This window comes from Herpailurus yagouaroundi, unplaced genomic scaffold (assembly GCF_014898765.1).
Source record: "Herpailurus yagouaroundi ecotype Mexico unplaced genomic scaffold, PumYag 28, whole genome shotgun sequence".
NCBI lineage: Eukaryota > Metazoa > Chordata > Mammalia > Carnivora > Felidae > Herpailurus > Herpailurus yagouaroundi.
Genome location: NW_024412376.1, coordinates 95,939,374 through 95,959,691, shown reverse-complemented (window position 1 = coordinate 95,959,691; position 20,318 = coordinate 95,939,374). Strand labels below are relative to the sequence as shown.

At 39.4% G+C, this 20,318-nt stretch overlaps 2 protein-coding genes across 5 annotated transcripts in view; one reads left to right on the top strand and one right to left on the bottom strand.

Moving 5' to 3' along the window:
* NUDT9 (nudix hydrolase 9) overlaps positions 1 to 20,318 on the top strand; it is a 98,536-nt gene that overhangs the window by 65,413 nt on the left and 12,805 nt on the right. The window lies entirely within an intron of this gene.
* SPARCL1 (SPARC like 1) overlaps positions 1 to 20,318 on the bottom strand; it is a 50,852-nt gene that overhangs the window by 20,253 nt on the left and 10,281 nt on the right. The window contains exon 2 of one of the 3 annotated variants that reach the window (XM_040478654.1): positions 15,084 to 15,138. The exons of 1 other annotated variant lie outside the window; for it this stretch is intronic. In XM_040478654.1, coding sequence (XP_040334588.1) covers positions 15,084 to 15,117 — 34 coding nt within the window. In that variant the 5' untranslated portion in view covers positions 15,118 to 15,138. Of the gene's footprint in view, positions 1 to 1,330; positions 1,424 to 15,083; positions 15,139 to 20,318 lie in introns of those variants that run through there. One more of the 3 variants, XM_040478667.1, reaches the window with a different exon arrangement.

Sequence of the window (20,318 nt, the reverse complement as noted above, 5' to 3'; positions counted from 1 at the left end):
TTAATTTAATTTAATTTAATTTAATTTAATTTAATTTAATTTAATTTTAATTATTATTTTAAGTTTATTTATTTTGAGAGAGCGAGCGAGCAAGCGAGCAGGAGGGGAGTGGCAGAGAGAGATGAAGACAGAGAATTCCAAGCAGGCTCCATGCTGTCAGCACAGAGCCGGACATGGGGCTCAAACTCACGAACCGTTAGATCATGACCTGAGCCAAAACCAACAGGTGGACACTTAACTGACTGAGCCACTGAAGTGTCCCAAAGCATTGTGTATTTTAAACTAGCATTTTAAAATTCAGAGGTTTCATGCAAAAACTCAGATTTGCAGTTTCTCTTGAACCAGTGGGCCTTTTAGCAACAAAAGGTCTTCATGGCAAAGCCGGCTGGTTCTGAGTAGAGACTGTCCTTTGTAAGGGATGCTGGCATTTGTACCTGGTCTATTTCACTTGTTATTTGCCTCGAATTTGAGTTTCGTTTGTTCCAAATGAACTTTTTCAGTTTAGAGATGAGGCAAGCAAGGCTCAAAGAGGCTAAGTAAATTGGCCTCCAGGGGAATTTTCTTAAAAGGAGTGAGCTGTATACATTTCTCTGCAGAGTATCTCTAAGCCTAGTAGTCCAACTCCCACTGGTATTAGGAACAGAGTTTTTAGTCTTTTTTTTTTTTTTTAATTTTTTTTTCAACGTTTATTTATTTTTGGGACAGAGAGAGACAGAGCATGAACGGGGGAGGGGCAGAGAGAGAGGGAGACACAGAATCGGAAACAGGCTCCAGGCTCTGAGCCATCAGCCCAGAGCCCGACGCGGGGCTCGAACTCACGGACCGCGAGATCGTGACCTGGCCGAAGTCGGACGCTTAACCGACTGCGCCACCCAGGCGCCCCAGAGTTTTTAGTCTTTAAAAGAGATTCTCTGGATCGCCTAGAAATAGATGTCTCTTTTAAGTTATTTTTTGCAATCATAGTTTTATACATAAATGTATAAATCTATAGAGCTTTAAAAAATATTTTGAGGTTTATAAAGAGAGTTCTCCTACTGAAATAGAAATATGTGTATATTTCTAAACAAATACTTAAATGGATATTTAAAATAAATATATATTTAAAAATACATTAATGTCAAACATTCTGTGATTTAATACTGTAACAGCTATCACTTCACACACACACACACACACACACACACACACACACACACACACACACAAATGCTCCCTTCCTAAAATAATTACATCACAATTGCTATTTAAATCACTATTTAACATTTATGACAATGTGCATACTCTTCATAGCTGAGTCAACTAGTAATTTCCTGTGTTGAATCATACTTACATTTATTTCTTGAACAATATTGTGTTTTGTCTAGCCCTAGAAATTGCCTCCTCTTTTAATGTACTTTTCCAGGTACATTTATTCTTCCCAAATTGTCCAACAAAATTTAAAAGTTCATTTTAATATGCTAACAACAATGACTACCACAACAGAACAACAACAACAAACCCATAGGGGATCCCCAAGCCCCATTTTCCTCACGGACATGTCCCTCCCAGGTGTTGGCTCTCTTGCTCCATTTGACAGAAGCCCCCCTCCTCCCCCTCCCCAAGCAGCTACCCTGCTTTCCTCCTGGGATCTCTAGTTACCACCACCCTGGGGATCCCCCTTGCTCTTTTCTTGTGTTTGAGTTCTTGCTTCCTGGATCCCATATATTTTTCTATCTTGGTGTTCTCCCTCATTTTTATGGAGCACATACTCCAGAAGCTTCCTGAGAAACAGTATATAGGAGACAAAAGTTTTGAGACTCTGCATAGCAAGAAAACATGAGTATTTCATCCTTCACTTGATAGACAGTTTGACCGGATATAGAATTTTAGATTAGAAAAATTATTTTAATGTTTATTTATTTTTGAGAGAGAGAGACAGAGAGTGAGAGCAGGGTAGAGGCAGAGAGAGAGACAGGGGGGAACAGAGTTTCCAAAGCAGTCTCTGCTGCTGAGAACAGAGAGCTTCATGAGCAACTTCAACTCATAAACCATGAGACCATGACCTGAGCCAATGCTTAACTGACTAAGCCACCAAGCTGCTTCTAGATAAATTTTTTTTTCTCAGAATTTAAAAACATGATCCATTTTCTTTAGTTTCTGGTGTTGCTAGTAAGAGCACCAGTGTTGGTTTTTTTCATTTTTTAAAAAAATGAGAACTGTTTTTTTTTCTTTCTGTAAGCTTTTAAGTTTTTGTCCCAAGTTTTATTTTTTATTTATTTATTTTTTTTTTAATTTTTTTTTTCAACGTTTTTTATTTATTTTTGGGACAGAGAGAGACAGAGCATGAACGGGCGAGGGGCAGAGAGAGAGGGAGACACAGAATCGGAAACAGGCTCCAGGCTCTGAGCCATCAGCCCAGAGCCCGACGCGGGGCTCGAACTCACGGACCGCGAGATCGTGACCTGGCTGAAGTCGGACGCTTAACCGACCGCGCCACCTAGGCGCCCCTGTCCCAAGTTTTAATATTTATCTCTAGTATTTTAAAATATTACCAAAAAAACACACAAAAAAACCCCCCAAAAATAAAATATTACAATATCTGCCTTAATTTGAATCCTTTTAAATTTTTTCTTTTCAACGTTTATTTATTTTTGGGACGGAGAGAGACAGAGCATGAACGGGGGAGGGGCAGAGAGAGAGGGAGACACAGAATCGGAAACAGGCTCCAGGCTCTGAGCCATCAGCCCAGAGCCTGACGCGGGGCTCGAACTCACAGACCGCGAGATCATGACCTGGCTGAAGTTGGCCGCTTAACCAAATGCGCCACCCAGGCACCCCAATTTGAATCCTTTTAAATTTACTTTAGGCACTCATTAGTCTCTTTGAATTTGGAAATTCAACTGTTCTGAGAGATTTTAATATGTAATTCTTTGATAATTTTTGTCCCTCTAGTTTTTTGTATTTTCTTTCTGGAATTCATAATAGTTAAATGTCGACTTTTGGGATTGGTTTTCTAATTTACTTACAGTTTTTCTTCTTTTTTTCCATGGTTATATTATTTTTGGAAACTTCCTTAATCTTTTTTTTTTTCCTTAATCTTTTAAAAAAAATTTTAAATGTTTATTTATTTTTGAGACACAGAGAGAGAGACACAGCATGAGCAGGGGAGGGGCAGAGAGAGAGGGAGACACAGAAATCTGAAGCAGGCTCCAGGCTCTGAGCTGTTAGCACAGAGCCCGATGCGGGACTGTGAGATCACGACCTGAGCTGAAGTGGGCTGCTTAATCGACTGAGACACTCAGGCGCCCTGGAAACTTCCTTAATTTTATCTTTCATCTCTACTATTGGTTTTTTAAACATTTTTTAAACATATTAAAAACATTTCAAACATTTTTAAACTTTCAATTTCTGATTTCCTGATGTTCCCCTCTTTAATATTATCCTCTTCTGTGTTCATTAGTGTGATATACTCTTACTTTTTGAGGATATTAATTAAATATTTTAAAATTTTCCTTTGAGTCCTGCATTTTGTTTCCATATTATCCCAGTTTTTCTTGTATATTTTGGTCTTTGATTTTTATGTTAAAAGCTTTTCTCGAATGTCCAATGTCTTTGGTTGTATGGTAATATTTAGTAGCAAGTCACTACACAGCCAGTTAGACATTTCATGGGCAGGGCTTGACACCTTGGAGAGTTACCTTGGAGGGGCTGAGATAGGAACCTAACATTTTTGATGTGGTGCCCTCAATGTCATTGTCAGATTTTTGTTCTTGGAGAGATTTTTTTTCTAGAGAAGATCTCCATACCTCCAACCCCAGGGAGTGGGTAAAAGCTTGGTTGCTACATTCTGTGAGGTGTAGGAGTGAAGGGACTGGAGGTCTCTCAGTGCAATATACTGACTCTCACTCCCCAGATTTCTGTATGGCACCATATCCTCCCCCATCCCCACCGCCTGTCCCTATGGTGCCTATCTAGAGCCCAGGACCAGAGAATAACCTTCCCTTTTCGTTAAGGTTGAAATGGGGAGTCCTCTGGCAGTAGACACAGAAGGAAAGATCTGACATCTGTTTATCTGACAGGCTTTCCATCAGTCCTCCTGGTTTCAACCTCTCCCCTTACCTCAACTTTCAAATGACCTGGTACTTTCCAATTCTTGAAACTTTTCTGGGTTTTGCAGTGTGAACTGTCTTCTTTGTCTATGGTACCCTTCTCTGAAAATCCTTAGATTTAAGCTTTCCCTATTCTTCCAACTGCTTGCTACCTTCTAAAAATTTGCTGGAACCTTTTATCTTGTCACCTCCTCTTTTTTCTTTGTTATTGTGAGTTTATATTATTATTTCTCTTTTTCTATCATTATACTGGAATTTTAGCAGGGAGTGGCAATATGTTTCATTACCCCATTTCAGTTTTTTAAATCTTATTTTTGAGAGAGAGAGAGAGAGAGAGAGAGAGAGAGAGATAGCAAGTGGAGGAGGGGCAGAGAGAAGAGGGAGATGCAGAATCTGAAGCAAGCTCCAGGCTCTGAGCTGTCAGCACAGAACCTGACGCAGGGCTCAAATACATGAACCACAAGATCATGACCTGAGCCGAAGTCAGATGCTTAACCAGCTGAGCCACCCAGCACCCCTTCATTACCCCATTTAATCAACAGATTATTTCCATTTCTTCATCAGATTTATATCCCCATTACTACCACTACTACTGTTATTACTGCTGCTGCTGCTGCTTCGAGGACACATAGGAATTACTATGGGTCTGTGTTCTAACTTCGCTAACAAATAAAGATTTTATTGAAGAAAAGGAGCCTACAGGTACTAGCACAGACTTCCTTATCATGTTAGAAAAAATAAAAACACTCTTTCACCTATCCTCCTATTCAAACCCCCGAGGGTGGGCCGCCCAGACTAGGGAACAGTGTGCTGGAAGAACGGAGATTAAGTCTTGGGGGAAAAACTCAAATCACATATAACCTTATAAAACCTTAAAAAAACTAATCAGGGGCGCCTGGGTGGCGCAGTCGGTTAAGCGTCCGACTTCAGCCAGGTCACGATCTCGCGGTCTGTGAGTTCGAGCCCCGCGTCAGGCTCTGGGCTGATGGCTCAGAGCCTGGAGCCTGTTTCCAATTCTGTGTCTCCCTCTCTCTCTGCCCCTCCCCCGTTCATGCTCTGTCTCTCTCTGTCCCAAAAATAAATAAACGTTGAAAAAAAATTAAAAAAAAAAAATAAAAATAAAAATAAAAAAACTAATCAATTCCATGTTTAATGAAAGTAACATGTACTCAGCTTGGAGACTTAAATTTAATTCCTCTAATGGACCCCTCTGAAAATGACTGTACATAATGTCAGAAACTCAGAATACTGACAGTGGCATGTGTGTTCCATTTATATCTTGAAATAAACATTTAGAACTAGTAATGATGTGTAACAAATACTGGAAGTTTATATTATCAAAGTGCCTTGTGTTTATCAAACAGATTTACAAATGAGGTATTATCTTATTTGACCTTTGCAACAACCCCATGAAGTGGGAGATGAAGAACAGGACTAGAAAGGCTATGACAGGATAGGCTGGAAGTTGGAAAGATGTTAAGAAGGGAATCGGGCTCAAACTGAGCTTTCCTGGCTCCAGCTCTGGTGCTTTTGTAGCAATTTTGCAAATAAAGACCTCTACTTTACCTCTTACACACAGATGTAGGGAAGGAGGAAAAACAAAAAAAACCAAAAAAACTTCTGAACAGTACTGGGAAAAATTTGGAATTCACTTTGAGTTTTTAAACAAAGCATTCCAAAATGTTAAGGTTTAATATTTTGCATACTTAGTAAATACATTTTTTTGTGTTGAGGAAAAAAAGTCTTATCATAGAAAGCTGGTTGGGTTATTTGATATCAAAAGTCCCTTTCAATGCTTTTTTAGTTGAAACAAGGCAAAAACATAGAAATTCAATTTCCTTTGAATGAAGAACATGTTTAAATAAAAATATACAGCAACTCCCTCTACCCCACATTCTAACACTTCAGGGATATTGAAGAACACCTTGGAATCAAAAAAAGCATGTAACTGTCAGGAAAGCTGAATTCTGGCTCCAACACTGTTCTTAACTGGCTAAGAGGCCTTGGATAGCTTACCCTTTCTTAGATACAATTTCCTTAAGTGATGAACAATGAAGCAGATGACCTTGATGATCCTTTAGCTTTAGTATTTTATAATTCTAAAATTGAAGATAATTCTATGAATTTCATGAACCATAAACTGCTGCTTTTTTCCGTAAACTACTAAATCCACTGAAAATATATTCATGATTTTATTGTATCAAAATTAAATATATTATATTATGGTATTTACTGCTTTGAGCATATAAGTGGTATCTATTTCCTATCTTTATTATTGATGATAATTTAAAATATTTTATTCTCTCAGTGAATGCTAATGTAAAAAGTCATTGAAAAATGCAGTTTCCTTCCTCCATATTCAGAATTTAGCATTCATTCATTTTATCAGATTTATGAAACTAAATCGTTTATATTTTATTAAAAAAATTAAAAAAATTTTTTTAAGGTTTATTCTTTTTTTTTTTAAATTTTTTTTCAACGTTTTTATTTATTTTTGGGACAGAGAGAGACAGAGCATGAATGGGGGAAGGGCAGAGAGAGAGGGAGACACAGAATCGGAAACAGGCTCCAGGCTCCAAGCCATCAGCCCAGAGCCTGACGTGGGGCTCGAACTCACGGACCGTGAGATCATGACCTGGCTGAAGCCGGACGCTTAACCGACTGCACCACCCAGGCGCCCCAAGGTTTATTCATTTTTTAGAGACAGAGACAGAGCATGAGTTGGGGAGGGGTAGAGAGAGAGGGAGACACAGAATCCGAAGCAAGGCTCCAGGCTCTGAGCTGTCAGCACAGAGCCTGATGCGGGCCTCAAACCCACTTGTGAGATCATGACCTGAGCTGAAGTCGGACGCTCAAACAACTGAGCCACCCAGGTGCCCCTATTTAAAAAAATTTTTTAATGTTTATTTATTTTTGAGAGAGAGAGACTGGGAGAGGGTAAGAGAGAGAGGGAGACACAGAATCTGAAGCAGGCTCCAGGTTCTGAGCTGTCAGCACAGAGCACGATGTGGGGCTCGGACCCATGAAACGTGAGATCATTATCTGAGCTGAAGTCAAAAGCTTAACTGACTGAACCACCCAGGCGCCCCTATAATCATTTATATTTTAGATCAGCCTATACTGTTTAATAGAATAGTTTTGGAAAACTGTAAAAATATAAAAGAGTACAGTTTAAAAAAATAGTACATTTAGTGCAGGGATTCTTTATCTTGGCACTGTAAACATTTTGGGTGGGTAATTCTTTGTGGTATGTAGGATGTTTACAGCATCCGTAACTTCTACCCACTAGATATCATAGCAAGTCCCCTACCTGCCACCAGCTATGACAACCAAAAATGTCTCCAGATATTGCCAAGTATCTCCTGACGATAAAATTGCCCTGACTGAGAACTACTAGTTTGGTAAAAGGGGAATGGTGCTTTGGTGCTTTGCCGACTATGTGATCTTTGGCAAATTACTTAAGCTTCTAAGCCTCAGATTCCCCATCTAGAAAGGGGATAATGTCTGTGATGGTTAATTTTATGTGACAACTTGACTGGGCTGCAGGATGTCCAGATATGCCGTTAAACATTATTCCTGGGTATGCCTGTGAGGTTGTTTCCAGGAGATATTGGCATGTCTATAGTATATCTATAGCATATCTATAGCAGATTTATAGCATAGATCTATAGCATATCTATGCTAATACGGCATGCGCTATCTAATTCAGTTTTGTGAAGATTAGAAGAAATAATAGTTGTAAAACTGCCTGATACCCAGGACACTCAATACATTTTATTATTTTTTCTCTCTTCTTTCATAAAAGTCAAATTGTGATTCTTTTTATTTTTGAAGGAAATAAATTGTTTATTAAACCAAGAACCATAAAATACCCAGGAGTAGACCTAACCAAAGATGTGAAAGATCTGTATGCTGAAAACTATAGAAAGCTGATGAAGGAAATTGAAGAAGGTACAAAGAAATGGAAAAACATTCCATGCTCAAAGATTGGAAGAATAAATATTGTTAAAATGCCAATACTACCCAAAGCAATCTACACATTCAAATTGTGAATCTTGAATAAACTCAGAGCCTCAGAAAATAATATAAGTTTTGCTGTGAGGTCAGAATATTTTTCCAGTGGAATATTTAAAGTCTCTTTTGCCTACACATTTACCAAAGTTCCTTTTAACTTCAGTTTTTCCTACATTCATCACAAATGACAATGAAATTAGGCTAAGAGACTGTTACCACATTTTCTTATAAATAATAGCAACATAAAGAGTAAGCAAGAATCATCAAAAGTGTTGTGGGTTTCAAGATTAATTTCCTTTGATTTTAGTTTTTATAGCAATATGTATAGTTAAATTTGAGAAAACATTGCCCTTTAACTTGATCATAGGATCTCATAAATTCCCTTCACTTTCTTGAATCTAATGCAGCTGAACGAATCAAGAAGAAACACATGTCCAGTTGGCCATAATGTGCATCACTCATTTACTCTTTTATCCATTAAGTGCTTACTAGACACTGCCTAAGCACAAGGCCACATAGTTGTTGTTGTTTTTTTTAATGTTTATTTATTTTTGAGAGAGAGAGAGAGAGAGCAAGCAGGGGAAGGGCAGAGAGAGAGGGAGACAGAATCCCAAGCAGGCTCCATACCATCAGCACAGTGCCTGATGCAGGGCTTGAACCCACGAACCATGAGATCATGACCTGAGCCCAAACCAAGAGTGGGATACTTAACCGACAGAGCCAACCAGGCACCTCTGTTTTTTTTTTTTTTTTAATGTTTATTTTTGAGAGACAGAGAGAGATAGAGATCGAGCGGGAGAGGGGCAGAGAGAGAAAAAGAGAGAGAGAGAGAGAGAGAGAGAGAGAGAGAGAGAGAGAGAGAATCTGAAGCAGAATCCAGGCTCTGAGCTGTCAGCACAGGGCCTGCCGCAGGGCTTGAACCCACAAACCATGAAATCATGACCGGAGCCGAAGTTGGATGCTCAACAGCCTGAGCCACCCAGGTGCCCCTACAAGGCTACAAAGTTTCTGTTTGAAGAGTTAAAAAGGAGGAAATCAAGGAAATCAATGATTTAGTATAGTGTGATGTCTACCTAATGCAACAGAAACAGAGATAAGAAGCATTTAAAATTAGATAGTTAATATTACTAACATTTACTAAGTCTTAGGTGCTAAGTTATAGACACTGCTCTGAGGGCTTTGCACATAATACCTCTTTAATCTTCACAATGATCTTATGAAATAGCATTTTGTTTTCATCATTTTACTAGTAAGGAAAATAAGGTTAAATAACATGTTCATGGTTACACAAGTGGCAGAGCCATATTTGAGACCTGGCTGTTTAGTTTTATGTCTGTGTTCTTAACTACTATGCTAATTTGCTCTTCTATAGAAAAAGCTTTCAGAGAAAGTAGTTCTTGACCTGATATTTGGAAAACCAATCAGTGGTAGTTTGCTGTCTCAAAGATGGAAAGAACCCGGAGAGTCGAAACAGTATAGATGAAGGTCCAGGGACATAAGATAGCAAACATCTGAGTCACTAGGGTGTTAATAGGGGAAGTAGAAGGAGATAAGGCTCAGAAACAAGGCAAATCTTTGTGCTTTAAACAAGGAATTCCAATTAAAAAGCTATGAAGTCTCAATGGATGACTGTAAGCTGGGGAGTGGTATAATCAGGTTTGTATGTTAAAAAGGGAGACAGACCAATGTGGAGACAGACCAGTACAAAGACTTACTCAAATGAAATTGCAATATCACAGTGAGAAGTGGACAGACCTTTAAATTTTGGCTGTGGTCTTGGAAATGGAGAAGGGATAGATCCAGCTTGTACTGTCTTGTGAGAGCCAACTGTTAAATTTCTAGGAGTACTGGGAACTATTAAACAAAGCCACCACTAAAAATTACATTATATACACTTAATTATATTAAAAACAAAGGAAATAAATATTCAAAACTCATCACTTCATACTCATTTTACTACATTTTGCTGTTACTTACTCTCAAGGTTATTTATGCCTGTTATATCTGTAGGTGGAAATATTTTATAGTGTGTGCTACCATGCATCTCTTCCCAGTTCTGTTCAGTGATGTCATGTCTGACATCAGTAGCTTGAAAACAGCCATGGTGGGATGATTATAACATGAAAATCATCAAATGCCACCCAACAACCTCTCTATCCCCACCCCACCCTGCCCAAAGCTGGTTATTAAACATTTACCACTGGAGACCTCTGAGAACTATTTAAAGGCAGAACAGATAAGCATTAATGACCAACTGGACACTGTGGGAAGAAGAGAAGGAAAAGTCTTGGGTTATCACATTTATAATTTGGGCAGCTGGGTAAATTTATCACCAAGCTAAGGGATTATAAGAGAAGGATCTGGTTTTATTTTTGTTTTTTAACTTTTTAATGTTTATTTATTTTTGAGAGAAAGAGAGAGAGAGAGAGAGAGCGAGCATGAGTAGGGGAGGGGCAGAGAGAGAGGGAGACACAGAATCCAAAGAAGGCTTCAAGCTCTGAGCTGTCAGCACAGAGCCCAACATGGGACTTGACGTACAGACTAGGAGATCATGACCTGAGCTGAAGTCAGAGGCTTAACTGACTGAGCCACCCAGGTGCCCTGGGGAGGAGAAGGATCTGGTTTTAGAAGAAAGATGATGAATTAGTTTCAGACTCATTGCATTTGAGTAGAGACATACTTGGATAAATAGCTGTGGAAGTAAGCATAGAGCTTGGGGCTAAAGTAGAGTTTTGGATGCTATTACTATCAGAAACCATACAGTGAGTAGAACAGAGGGCAGGAGCCACAACCCTGGTGAGTAAAGACCATTAGGTAACATTAGAGGATTAGAAAAGGTAAAGGTACAAAGGATGAGGGAAAGGAGAGTCACATAAGAAAAAGAAAGTATTAAATGTCATAGAGAGGTCAAAGTAAACAAGGCCAGTGAATTATCCATTGCCTTTGCAAATACAGAAGTTATTGGAGAGTGGAGGGAGAGTAAGTTTGGTGCAATAGTGTTGGTATAGGCCAGTCTGCAGTGACTGGAGACTGTATAGACAGTGATGTGATGAAGACAATGAATGTAGATTACTTGTTTAAGATGGTTGGCTGTGAAAGGAAGGTAAGATGGTAGCTAAGGGGGGACATGTGGTCACAGGAAATTTTTATTTGTATTTAAATGTGGTCATTAAAGCATTTTCTATGCTGAGGGGAAAGCATAAGTAACGAATGAGAAGAAAAAGGGAGAAAGGAGATTTGCTAAACAATGATAACCCCAGTGAACCACAACTTCTGGGCTTTATGCCCTGTGACTTTGGCCTTGGTCTTGTGACTTGTTTCAGCCAATGGAACATTAGCAAACATGATGCCAGCAGAGGTTTAGTAAGTACTGGCATATTGGGATTTGTCTTTCTATGAAAGTCATTTACCATGCTGTAAGACAGTTTGGGCTAGAGACAAGTTTGGACCACTGCATGATAAGTGGCCACATAGAACCCTGGAAAATGACAGACTATCTGGGATGGTTTGGCCCCAGCTGAGTTCCCAGCTTGTCTGGAGACATGTGAATGATTCCAGACAAAAATCACCAGAAGAACCACCAGGGTGAGCCCAGTTCAGATTGCAGAATCATGTACAAATAAGGGGATTGTTTTAAGTCATTTAGTTTTGGGTTGGATTATTACGCATTAATTGATAACTGAAATGGAGAAAACAGAGAAGCTGCCCAAGTCACTGTGAAGACAATATTGCACAGTGATTAAAGACACAGGCTCTGACACAGGCCTTCTGGGCTCACTACTTAATTTGCATAATCTTGGTTAAATTATTTAGTTTTGGGGCGCCTGGGTGGCTCAGTCAGTTGAGCATCCAACTTTAGCTCAGGTCATGATTTCAAGCCCCACATCGGGCTTGCTGCTGTCAGCCTGTCAGTGCAGAGCCCACTCTGGATCTTCTGTCCCCCCTCTCTTTTTGCCCCTCTCCTGCTTGTGCGCACATGTGCGTGTGTTCTCTCTCAAAAAATAAATAAAACATTAAAAAAATTTAGCTTTTTTGAGTCTCAGTTCTTCATCTGTACAACGATGAAGTGAGATGACAGAATCTCAGGAAGCCTTTGATAAATATTTGCTGGTCTAATATTAAAGCACAGGTGGAAGGTTTAATTTTGAAGAGAAGAGGGATTCTTTGTTCTTTCAGACAGAAGGGAGGAAGGCTTAACTATAAGGATATATTGAGGCAAGGCCCCAGGAATTCATGAAGTTGGACTTAGCTATACCTTTTTTACATTTATATAACATTTCACAGTGATAAAGTACTTTCTTTATACTCTCTTCATTTGATCCAATAAAGAAAGGAAGTAGACAACATTTAACTATAAAGAACCAGAAGCTTAAAGAATCTGAATTACTTTGCTAAATGCAAGGCTTAAGAGGTGAGCAAGGACATTTGCAATGACACGGGTGGAGCTAGAGTGTATCATGCTAAGCAAAATAAGTCGGAGAAAGAGAAATACCATATGATTTCATTTATGTGGAATTTAAGAAACATGAACATGGGATAAGGGGGCAAAATAGAAGGAAGCAAACCACAAGAGACTCTTAATTATACAGAACTGAGGGTTGATGGGGGAGGTGGGTAGGGACTGGGCTAAATGGGTGATGGGTACTAAGGGGGGCACATATGAGCACTGGGGTGTTGTAAATGATTAATCACTAAATTCTACACCTGACACCAGATTTACCATATATGTTAACTAATTAGAATTTAAATAAAACTTCAAAAAAAAAAGAGGTGAACAATTAGAATGCATTGCTTTGGACTCTGAATTCAAGATTCTCAAATGGCTGCGGAACTGGCTGCAGACAAGAAATCAGAGATTCGGGCATTGCGCCCTGGCTCTGCCAAGTACTAACTACTACTTTTGACCAAATTACTTAATCTCTCCAAACTTCATGTATAGAATGAAAATAACAATTCCCTGCAATGTCAAAGAGAGCCATTGAGGGGCACCTGGGTGGCTCAGTCGGTTAAGCATCTGACTCTTGATTTTGGCTCAGGTCACAATGCCACGGTTTATGAGTTCAAGCTCCGTGTCGGACGGCACAAAGTCTGCTTGAAATTCTCTCTCTCTCTCTCTCTCTCTCTCTCTCTCAATAAACAAACAACTTAAAAAAATGGGAATCATTGAGGTGAAGCTCTTTGCAAACTCTGAAGTAACAGGCACATGTAAGTTAATTATTATTTCCATTGCCCTGCCTGGTGCATCTCATCAATATTATTATAGTCATTTATGTCTTCTATTAAGTATGACATAAAGGAAATGAATCTTCAGTGTTCCTTTGCTTTTTCCCTCCATTGTTCCCTGTCTTCTTCTCCTTGGTGATCTCAAACTGCCCAGGAGACCTAGTTCCAAACATGTTTATGTTTAGTTCACTCATTAAAAACAAAAACAAACCTGTCCTATATAACACATATTTAAATTCTAGTTTTCTACATGCTTCTAACCCATACTTCGGAGAAAAGGATATTCCTGAACTAATGTCTTCCTAGCCTCAGGTAAGAGGTATTTTCACATTGGCTTTAGCCCATAGGAGGCTACCACAGTGCTGAAAATCTTGGCATAGGTGTGGGAAGACATAATAAGACTTGGAGCGAGTATAGAGTTTGTCACATGACCTCTGTCAGCCAACTGTGCAGGTTTTTTGACCATCAACTCAACATCTCCTATGTGATCCCTGATTATTGACTGTGTCCAGGATGGAACTATTTTTTAAGGGTCTCATGTTTATTTCCATCCTGAAAAAACAAAATATGAAGACAGAATATAGCTGTGTCATTTAGAATGACCAAAGTGGGAAATCACCCTGAATTTTCACTTTTTTGTTTTGTTTTGTTTTGTTTTGTTTTAAAGTAGGCTTCACATCCAGCGTGGAGCCCAATGTGGGGCTTGAACTCACTACCTGAGATCAACAGCACTCAACAGACTGAGCTACCCAGGCACCATTCAAAGCAGATAACAGTGTTATCTTCTAAAGACTGGACCTCGTGGAACAATCTAGTATCCAGAATGTAGAAGGCCTCGAGTTCTTGTGCTGTGTCCTATGTTGTCCTTCAGACCAGTCTCTGGGCATTTTTGTCTCACTGAGCTAATTGTATTTGCCACACACTGATCAAAATAATTTCACAGCCTTTAGCTTATTTTAAGAACTGAACAAATGTGCTGATTTGTATAAATAAGACAGAATAGAGAACTTTCCTGGAAAATGAGAGATATTTTGAAAATAACTGTCACACTGAAGACTACAGGGAGGCTTAATTAGCTGATGCTTGCAAAGTACTTTGAAAATGAAATTCATGATGTCCTTGCTAAGTATGATGAATACCATTTAATCTTGGATAAGTAAAAAGTCACATATTTTGAGGCATTCAAATTTGGTGTGCACTGTCTACAAAATGCAGAATGTCCTTTTTGTAGAAAGAACAAATAAAACTCTTGGTGAAAAATGAAGAAATGAGACACATTTTTGAATACAAAGTTATTAGTCTTGAAGACTTAAATATGGAGTGTTGATGTGAAATTAGATCGTTATTTAGCCCAACTGAATGAGTCTATCCAGAGACACTGGCATGGCTGAAAGAACACTGGTATAGAATTGGAATCTAAGTTCCAGACCTGAACTGCATCTGCCAGCCAAGAGACTTTTTTTATTTTTATTTTTTTAATGTTTTTATTTATTTTTGAGATACAGAGAGACAGAGCATGAGCAGGGGAGGGGCAGAGAGAGAGGGAGACACAGAATCCAAAGCAGGCTCCACGCTCTGAGCTGTCATCACAGAGCTTGATGTGGAGCTCAAACTCACGGACTGTGAGATCATGACCTGAGCCGAAGTTGGACGCTTAAATGACTGAGCCACCCAGGCGCCCCACCAAGAGACTTTTTGTCAAGTCACTGGTTTCTTCATCTACAAAGTAGGAAAAATTATAGTACCTTTCCTATTTACCTTCTAGGGTTGTTTTGAGACCCAATGTGACCATATAGTCATTTGATGATTTCACCTATAAAAAATGAAATGAAGGGTATCATTTCTTTACAACATTCATGAGGGAAAAATGGCTTAATAACTCCAATAATTAATGCTTCACCGAGACTTTAACTCATCCCTTTAGAGTTCTTAAGTGTTTTCTTTCTTTCCTTTGTACCACTGTTTCTTTTCATGGGTCTGAAGAGGTTAGAGATGAGAGGTGATAAGGAACTTTGAGGCGAGCCTTTTTCCTCTGTTAGGAGCAGAGTGTCTCATTACCAAACTTTCAGGAGAACCTCATTTGGAATTTTAAAAGATGATAGCTAGACTGCATTTTATAGGAATGGCCTTTCTGGGGAAATGTAGGACTTGACATTTCATATGCCTGAAGTTCTTCTACTGGCCAGCCCATGTAGCATGGAAACAAACAGCCAGATGAAACAAACATTTAGCACGGCAGAAACAGGTCTCCCCATTAAGAACCAAACATCCATGAATGTCAACAGCTTACATGGGTAGCTGTTTTAAGACCATTTCTACCATTTCTTATTTAATACACATAAACATTACAGTACAGTGAAGATGACTGTAAATTCTTTGCTGTTCCTCCTGTAAAGAGGTGGAATCTAATTCTCTTCCTCTTAAATCTGGACTGACTTTAGTTACTTGACCATATGATTGAGGCAGAAGTGATGTCTGAGGACTCTGGAGTTTGGCTCATAAGAAGCTTTGGCATTTTGACCTAGATCTCTGGGATATTTGTTTTGGGAGGCCTGATCTTCTTAGTAGGAAACTCGATCCACCGAAGACACTGTTCAATGGTGCCTGCAGATTACAGCTTTCCATCTATCTTTGCAAAGGCATAGCATATGTGAGCACAGCCACCTTGGACCCTCCAGAGTAGCTCATTTGCTATTTCAGTACCTCTGAGTGACCTGCCCAAACTCCACACCCACACAAGCTTGAGACATTATGAAATGGTTATTGTTTTAAGTCACTAAGTGTGCAAGCAGCAATACATAATCGGAATATTAAATATCTTGAGTGAAATAGCATTCAGGTATAGTCAGTAGTAGTAGCATCACTTATCTTCACCCAAATATAGTTTTATTGAAAAAGTAGGCTTTGGGGCATCTGGGTAGCTCAATTGGTTAAGCATCCAACTTCAACTCAGGCCATAATCTCGAGGTTCATGAGTTTGAGCCCCGCCATCGTGCTCTGTGCTAATAGCTCAGAGCCTGGAGCCTACTTCAGATTCTGCGTCCCCCCTCTCTCTGCCCATCCCCTGCTCGCTCTCAAAAATAAACATTAAAAAAAAGAAAAAGTAGATTTTTATCATTGACTATTATATATAATAATATACTAGCTTTTATTTTTTGAGATTTTACTATATGCCAGGTACTACACTAAACGTTTCATCTATGAATCATCCATGTATTCCTACCTATTGCCTCACCTCTACCTCAAGGCATATCCATTCAGTGAGAGCTTCCTGAGCTCTGGACCACTGTGACCAGTCATGGATGAGGAGTCATGGAAGATGGAATTATTTTTCAGGGACATTCTCAAAGATTTCTCTCTCTCTACAGCTCAGGAGAAATGAGTACATTCTCCCTCTTCTATAATGTGTAATTGAAAGATTACTTTAATTATTATCTAGAGGATCTCACAGGCTTATCTTAGGCAAGGCTGTGCAATAGCCATGTTTCCACACCTCTTCATCATTCCTCTCAGATCTCCTCATCTGATTGTACCACTCATCACTCACTAATCTCACTGGGTCTCATTTCATAACTCTGTATAGGATGGAGCCATGGAGGCTGTGCTCTTTTCTTTTCCTCAGGCATTTGCCAGCCCTTCTGAAAGTTTCCACTGTTGCCTATGTTAAAAATGATTCCAACAGGCTAAGAGAGCATGAAGATCTGAGCAAACATGGTGTCTTTTTTTTTTTTTTTAAGATTTTATTTTTAGGTAATCTCTACACTCACATGTGGGGCTCAAACTCAACAACCCCAAGATCAAGAGTCACACACTCCACTGACTTGATGCCATTGTAAACATGGTATCTTGAAATCAGTTACAGGTTTTTACTGACCTATAAACAAGGTCAAGTCTTTTTTATTTTTTTAAGAGACAGAGAGTGTGTGCAGGGAAGGGGCAGAGGGAGAGAGAATCTTAAGCGGGCTCCTTGCCCAGCGTGGAGACCAACATGGAGCTTGAGCTGAAATCAAGAGCTGGGTGCTTAACTGACTGCACCCAGGCACCCCAAGGTCAAGTCTTCTGACTTTAGTAAATCTCAGGCTATGATTCCTCTGGTTCCTATCATATCATATAGATGGTATATATAACTGAAGCTGAATCAAGTATAGTAAAAATGCTTTGCTTTTGGAGCTGTTTGAGAATGGTGTAGTGGGAGAAATTATTTTGGCCATATTTATTTTTCTTTGCTCAGATAATATTATGATAAATGTCTTTTTATTTCTTCTTTCTCTGTGCATGCAGGGTTTTCTCATACTTATTTTTTTCCTGCCCTCATCTTTTTGTATATCATTTGGGGTAATAGATACTTGAGTGTGGCCAGCGGTGATTATACTACAAAGCTAAGAAGCTTAAGCTTTAGAGCTCCTCACTTGAATGGGCTCCTTACAAAGTCCTACACTTAGTTTTGATTTTTCTATTTGGAAAAAGAAGTCCCCACACATACAGCAAACTTTTGGTTCACAAATTCTGAATCTACTCCTGAGTATGACTTACCTGAAGGCTTGGGGCATTTGTCATATTGCAGACTTAATAATATCTGAATGGTTTGCTTCATGTTGTTAATGGCATGACAATTCACCTTTTGAAGCCTAGCCCATGATGTGATCAGACATATTATTCCTATTCTTTTTCTGCCTTTAGTTCTTTTCTCTATCCGTCCCCCCTCCTCCCAGTTTATTTTATTCCCTACGTCCCTGGAATTATTTTCCCCTGAATGCCAGGTTCTTAACTTTCTGCTCTGACTATTCTTATTTGAATTTCCCTTATTAGTTAAACTCTACCAGCATAATATAAAACCTCTTTGGATTCAATGGAAAATGTCTCCCTTTTGTTAATAGAGTAAGTTGGTTGTTAAGCTCTGCTAGTTGGGAGAGGAATTTCAAGTGCTTTCAGCTTTGTGAATGTACCAAGAACTATTCACTGGGGTAGTTCTCTTCCAGGATTAAGAAAAACAGTAAATCATACCTAAGAGCAGTTCCAAGTAGCCTCATTCTCATGGTGTTGGGATCTGCTGGGGAACAATGGTGGGCTTTGATGAGTAGTTCTTGTGTGAACCACTAATGAAAGCACTCACTCCAAGTAGAAGTCCCTCCAGGATTCAGCACATGGTTGAAGCTTCTCATGTGCTTTGGCGAGGTCCAACACATTAAACAGGGAGAACAATTGCTTGCCCCAGTGGTGCAATGTTATTCATTACCTGTCTTCTCTGAAAGAAGCAGATACAATAACCCTAATGAATTTTATGGTTGAGATTTGAGGAATTCTTTGAAAATAGGGTGAAAAACCAAAGCATATTTAGGCCTTCAGAGAGGAAGCTCCAAAAGATTCATTTAAGCAAGGAGAGGACACAGCTGGTCTACAGCTGTTTTCTACCTCTCCCACACTGGGAAAAGATTCTTTCCCCCCAGAATCTAGAAACCTTCCATTTGTTCCTCCAGATGCACACCATATCCACTCTCCACTCTTCTCCACCCTGAGCTATCCCAGGGCCTGTGAAATGCATCATCAGGTTCTCTTGCCTGATGGTTTCTGTTGGGTACAGCCAGTGGAGTGCACTGCAGGAGAAATTTGGGCGAAGGAGGAGAGCAAAATCAAGGTATACATTTTTTCAGTGCCCTCTCTGTGACTATGTCCCTCTCCTGAAGGTCATAGCCCCTCTCACCTCTCAGTGATCCTCTCCATGCAGCATTTTCTGTCTGGGTTCAGAAAATGCTCCCTCCCATGGTATGAACAAATTTAGTTCTTATCAGTCTGTTCTTAGAACCCCTTGCAGGTTCTCTATACCCTGCCCACACCTTGATAAATAATCCCATTATACATTTTCTCAAGTCCCCAAATTCAATTTTTTTTGGCCTGGATCTGTCATTTCCTTCCTGAAACCTTGACCACACAACACTTGATTCAAAATTCAGGATTCATGGGTTTGGATATTTTCAGATCCTTTGCCAACAAAGCTGCCTCCTGCTCCCGAGTGCTGCCCTGTTTCAAGTCTGTCCAACAGTTGCTGTGGGGATCCACTTGGAACTTTTGTTGGTATGAAGATTATTCGATGCTAAGGGCATTTGAGATTAAACAGATGCAGAAAGAAACCTTCTTGCAGCTTCCTTTATCTGACCAAAAGCAGAAACTTCTGAGAAATGAGACATTGCCATGAATTCCCTCTTGAGGGCAGATTGTACTCCCAGGAGAGAGACCAAGAGTAAACCTACCACAAATTCCTCTCCAGGAGAGTTTTGTGGCCACTTATACTTGTATAAACAAACATTTTCACAAAGTTTCTTATCTCCAGTTTGTTCTAAAAACCCTTGTCTTTGCTAAGAAATCTTTTGTCCTTCTCACAGATGCTGTTTCTTCCCCTACTCCTTCCTTTCCCCTTTGAAGTTAGCTGTCTATATAAACCTTAAACTTGACCTGCTTAAGGAGCCAGCTACTTTTGTTGGCTTCTGTGTGCATATGAATGAACTTTTTTCTCCTGTTAATCTGTCTTTTGTCAGTTTAATTTGCAGACCCCAAATACTGAATATAAGAGGGTGAGGAAAAGCTTTTTCCTCCTCTACATTGCCTTAGCTGGGGCACAGTTTTCTTTTTCTTTATGTTTATTATTGTTAATTTTTGAAGTAAGCTTCATGTCCAGTAGGCTTCAATCCAGTCAGCTTCATGCCCAGTGTGGACACTTAACCAACTGAATCACCCAGGAATCGCCATGTTTTTCTCTTTAAATGTAGCATAGCAGTCCTCATCTTTGGAGAGAACCCAAAGCTACAAGGTATTCAAATGTGATCAGCACTCAATAAAGATGATTTTGCTGATAAAATCACAAATTTTGAAGGGTGAATCAAGGAGTTTTAGAAACAAATATGGACAACTAGGTCTGGGAGTACCTATGGTTTTTTCACTTTATAGTCCTCTCCCATTTTTCTTGTCATGCAATCTCTAGAATGTTGACACCAGGAT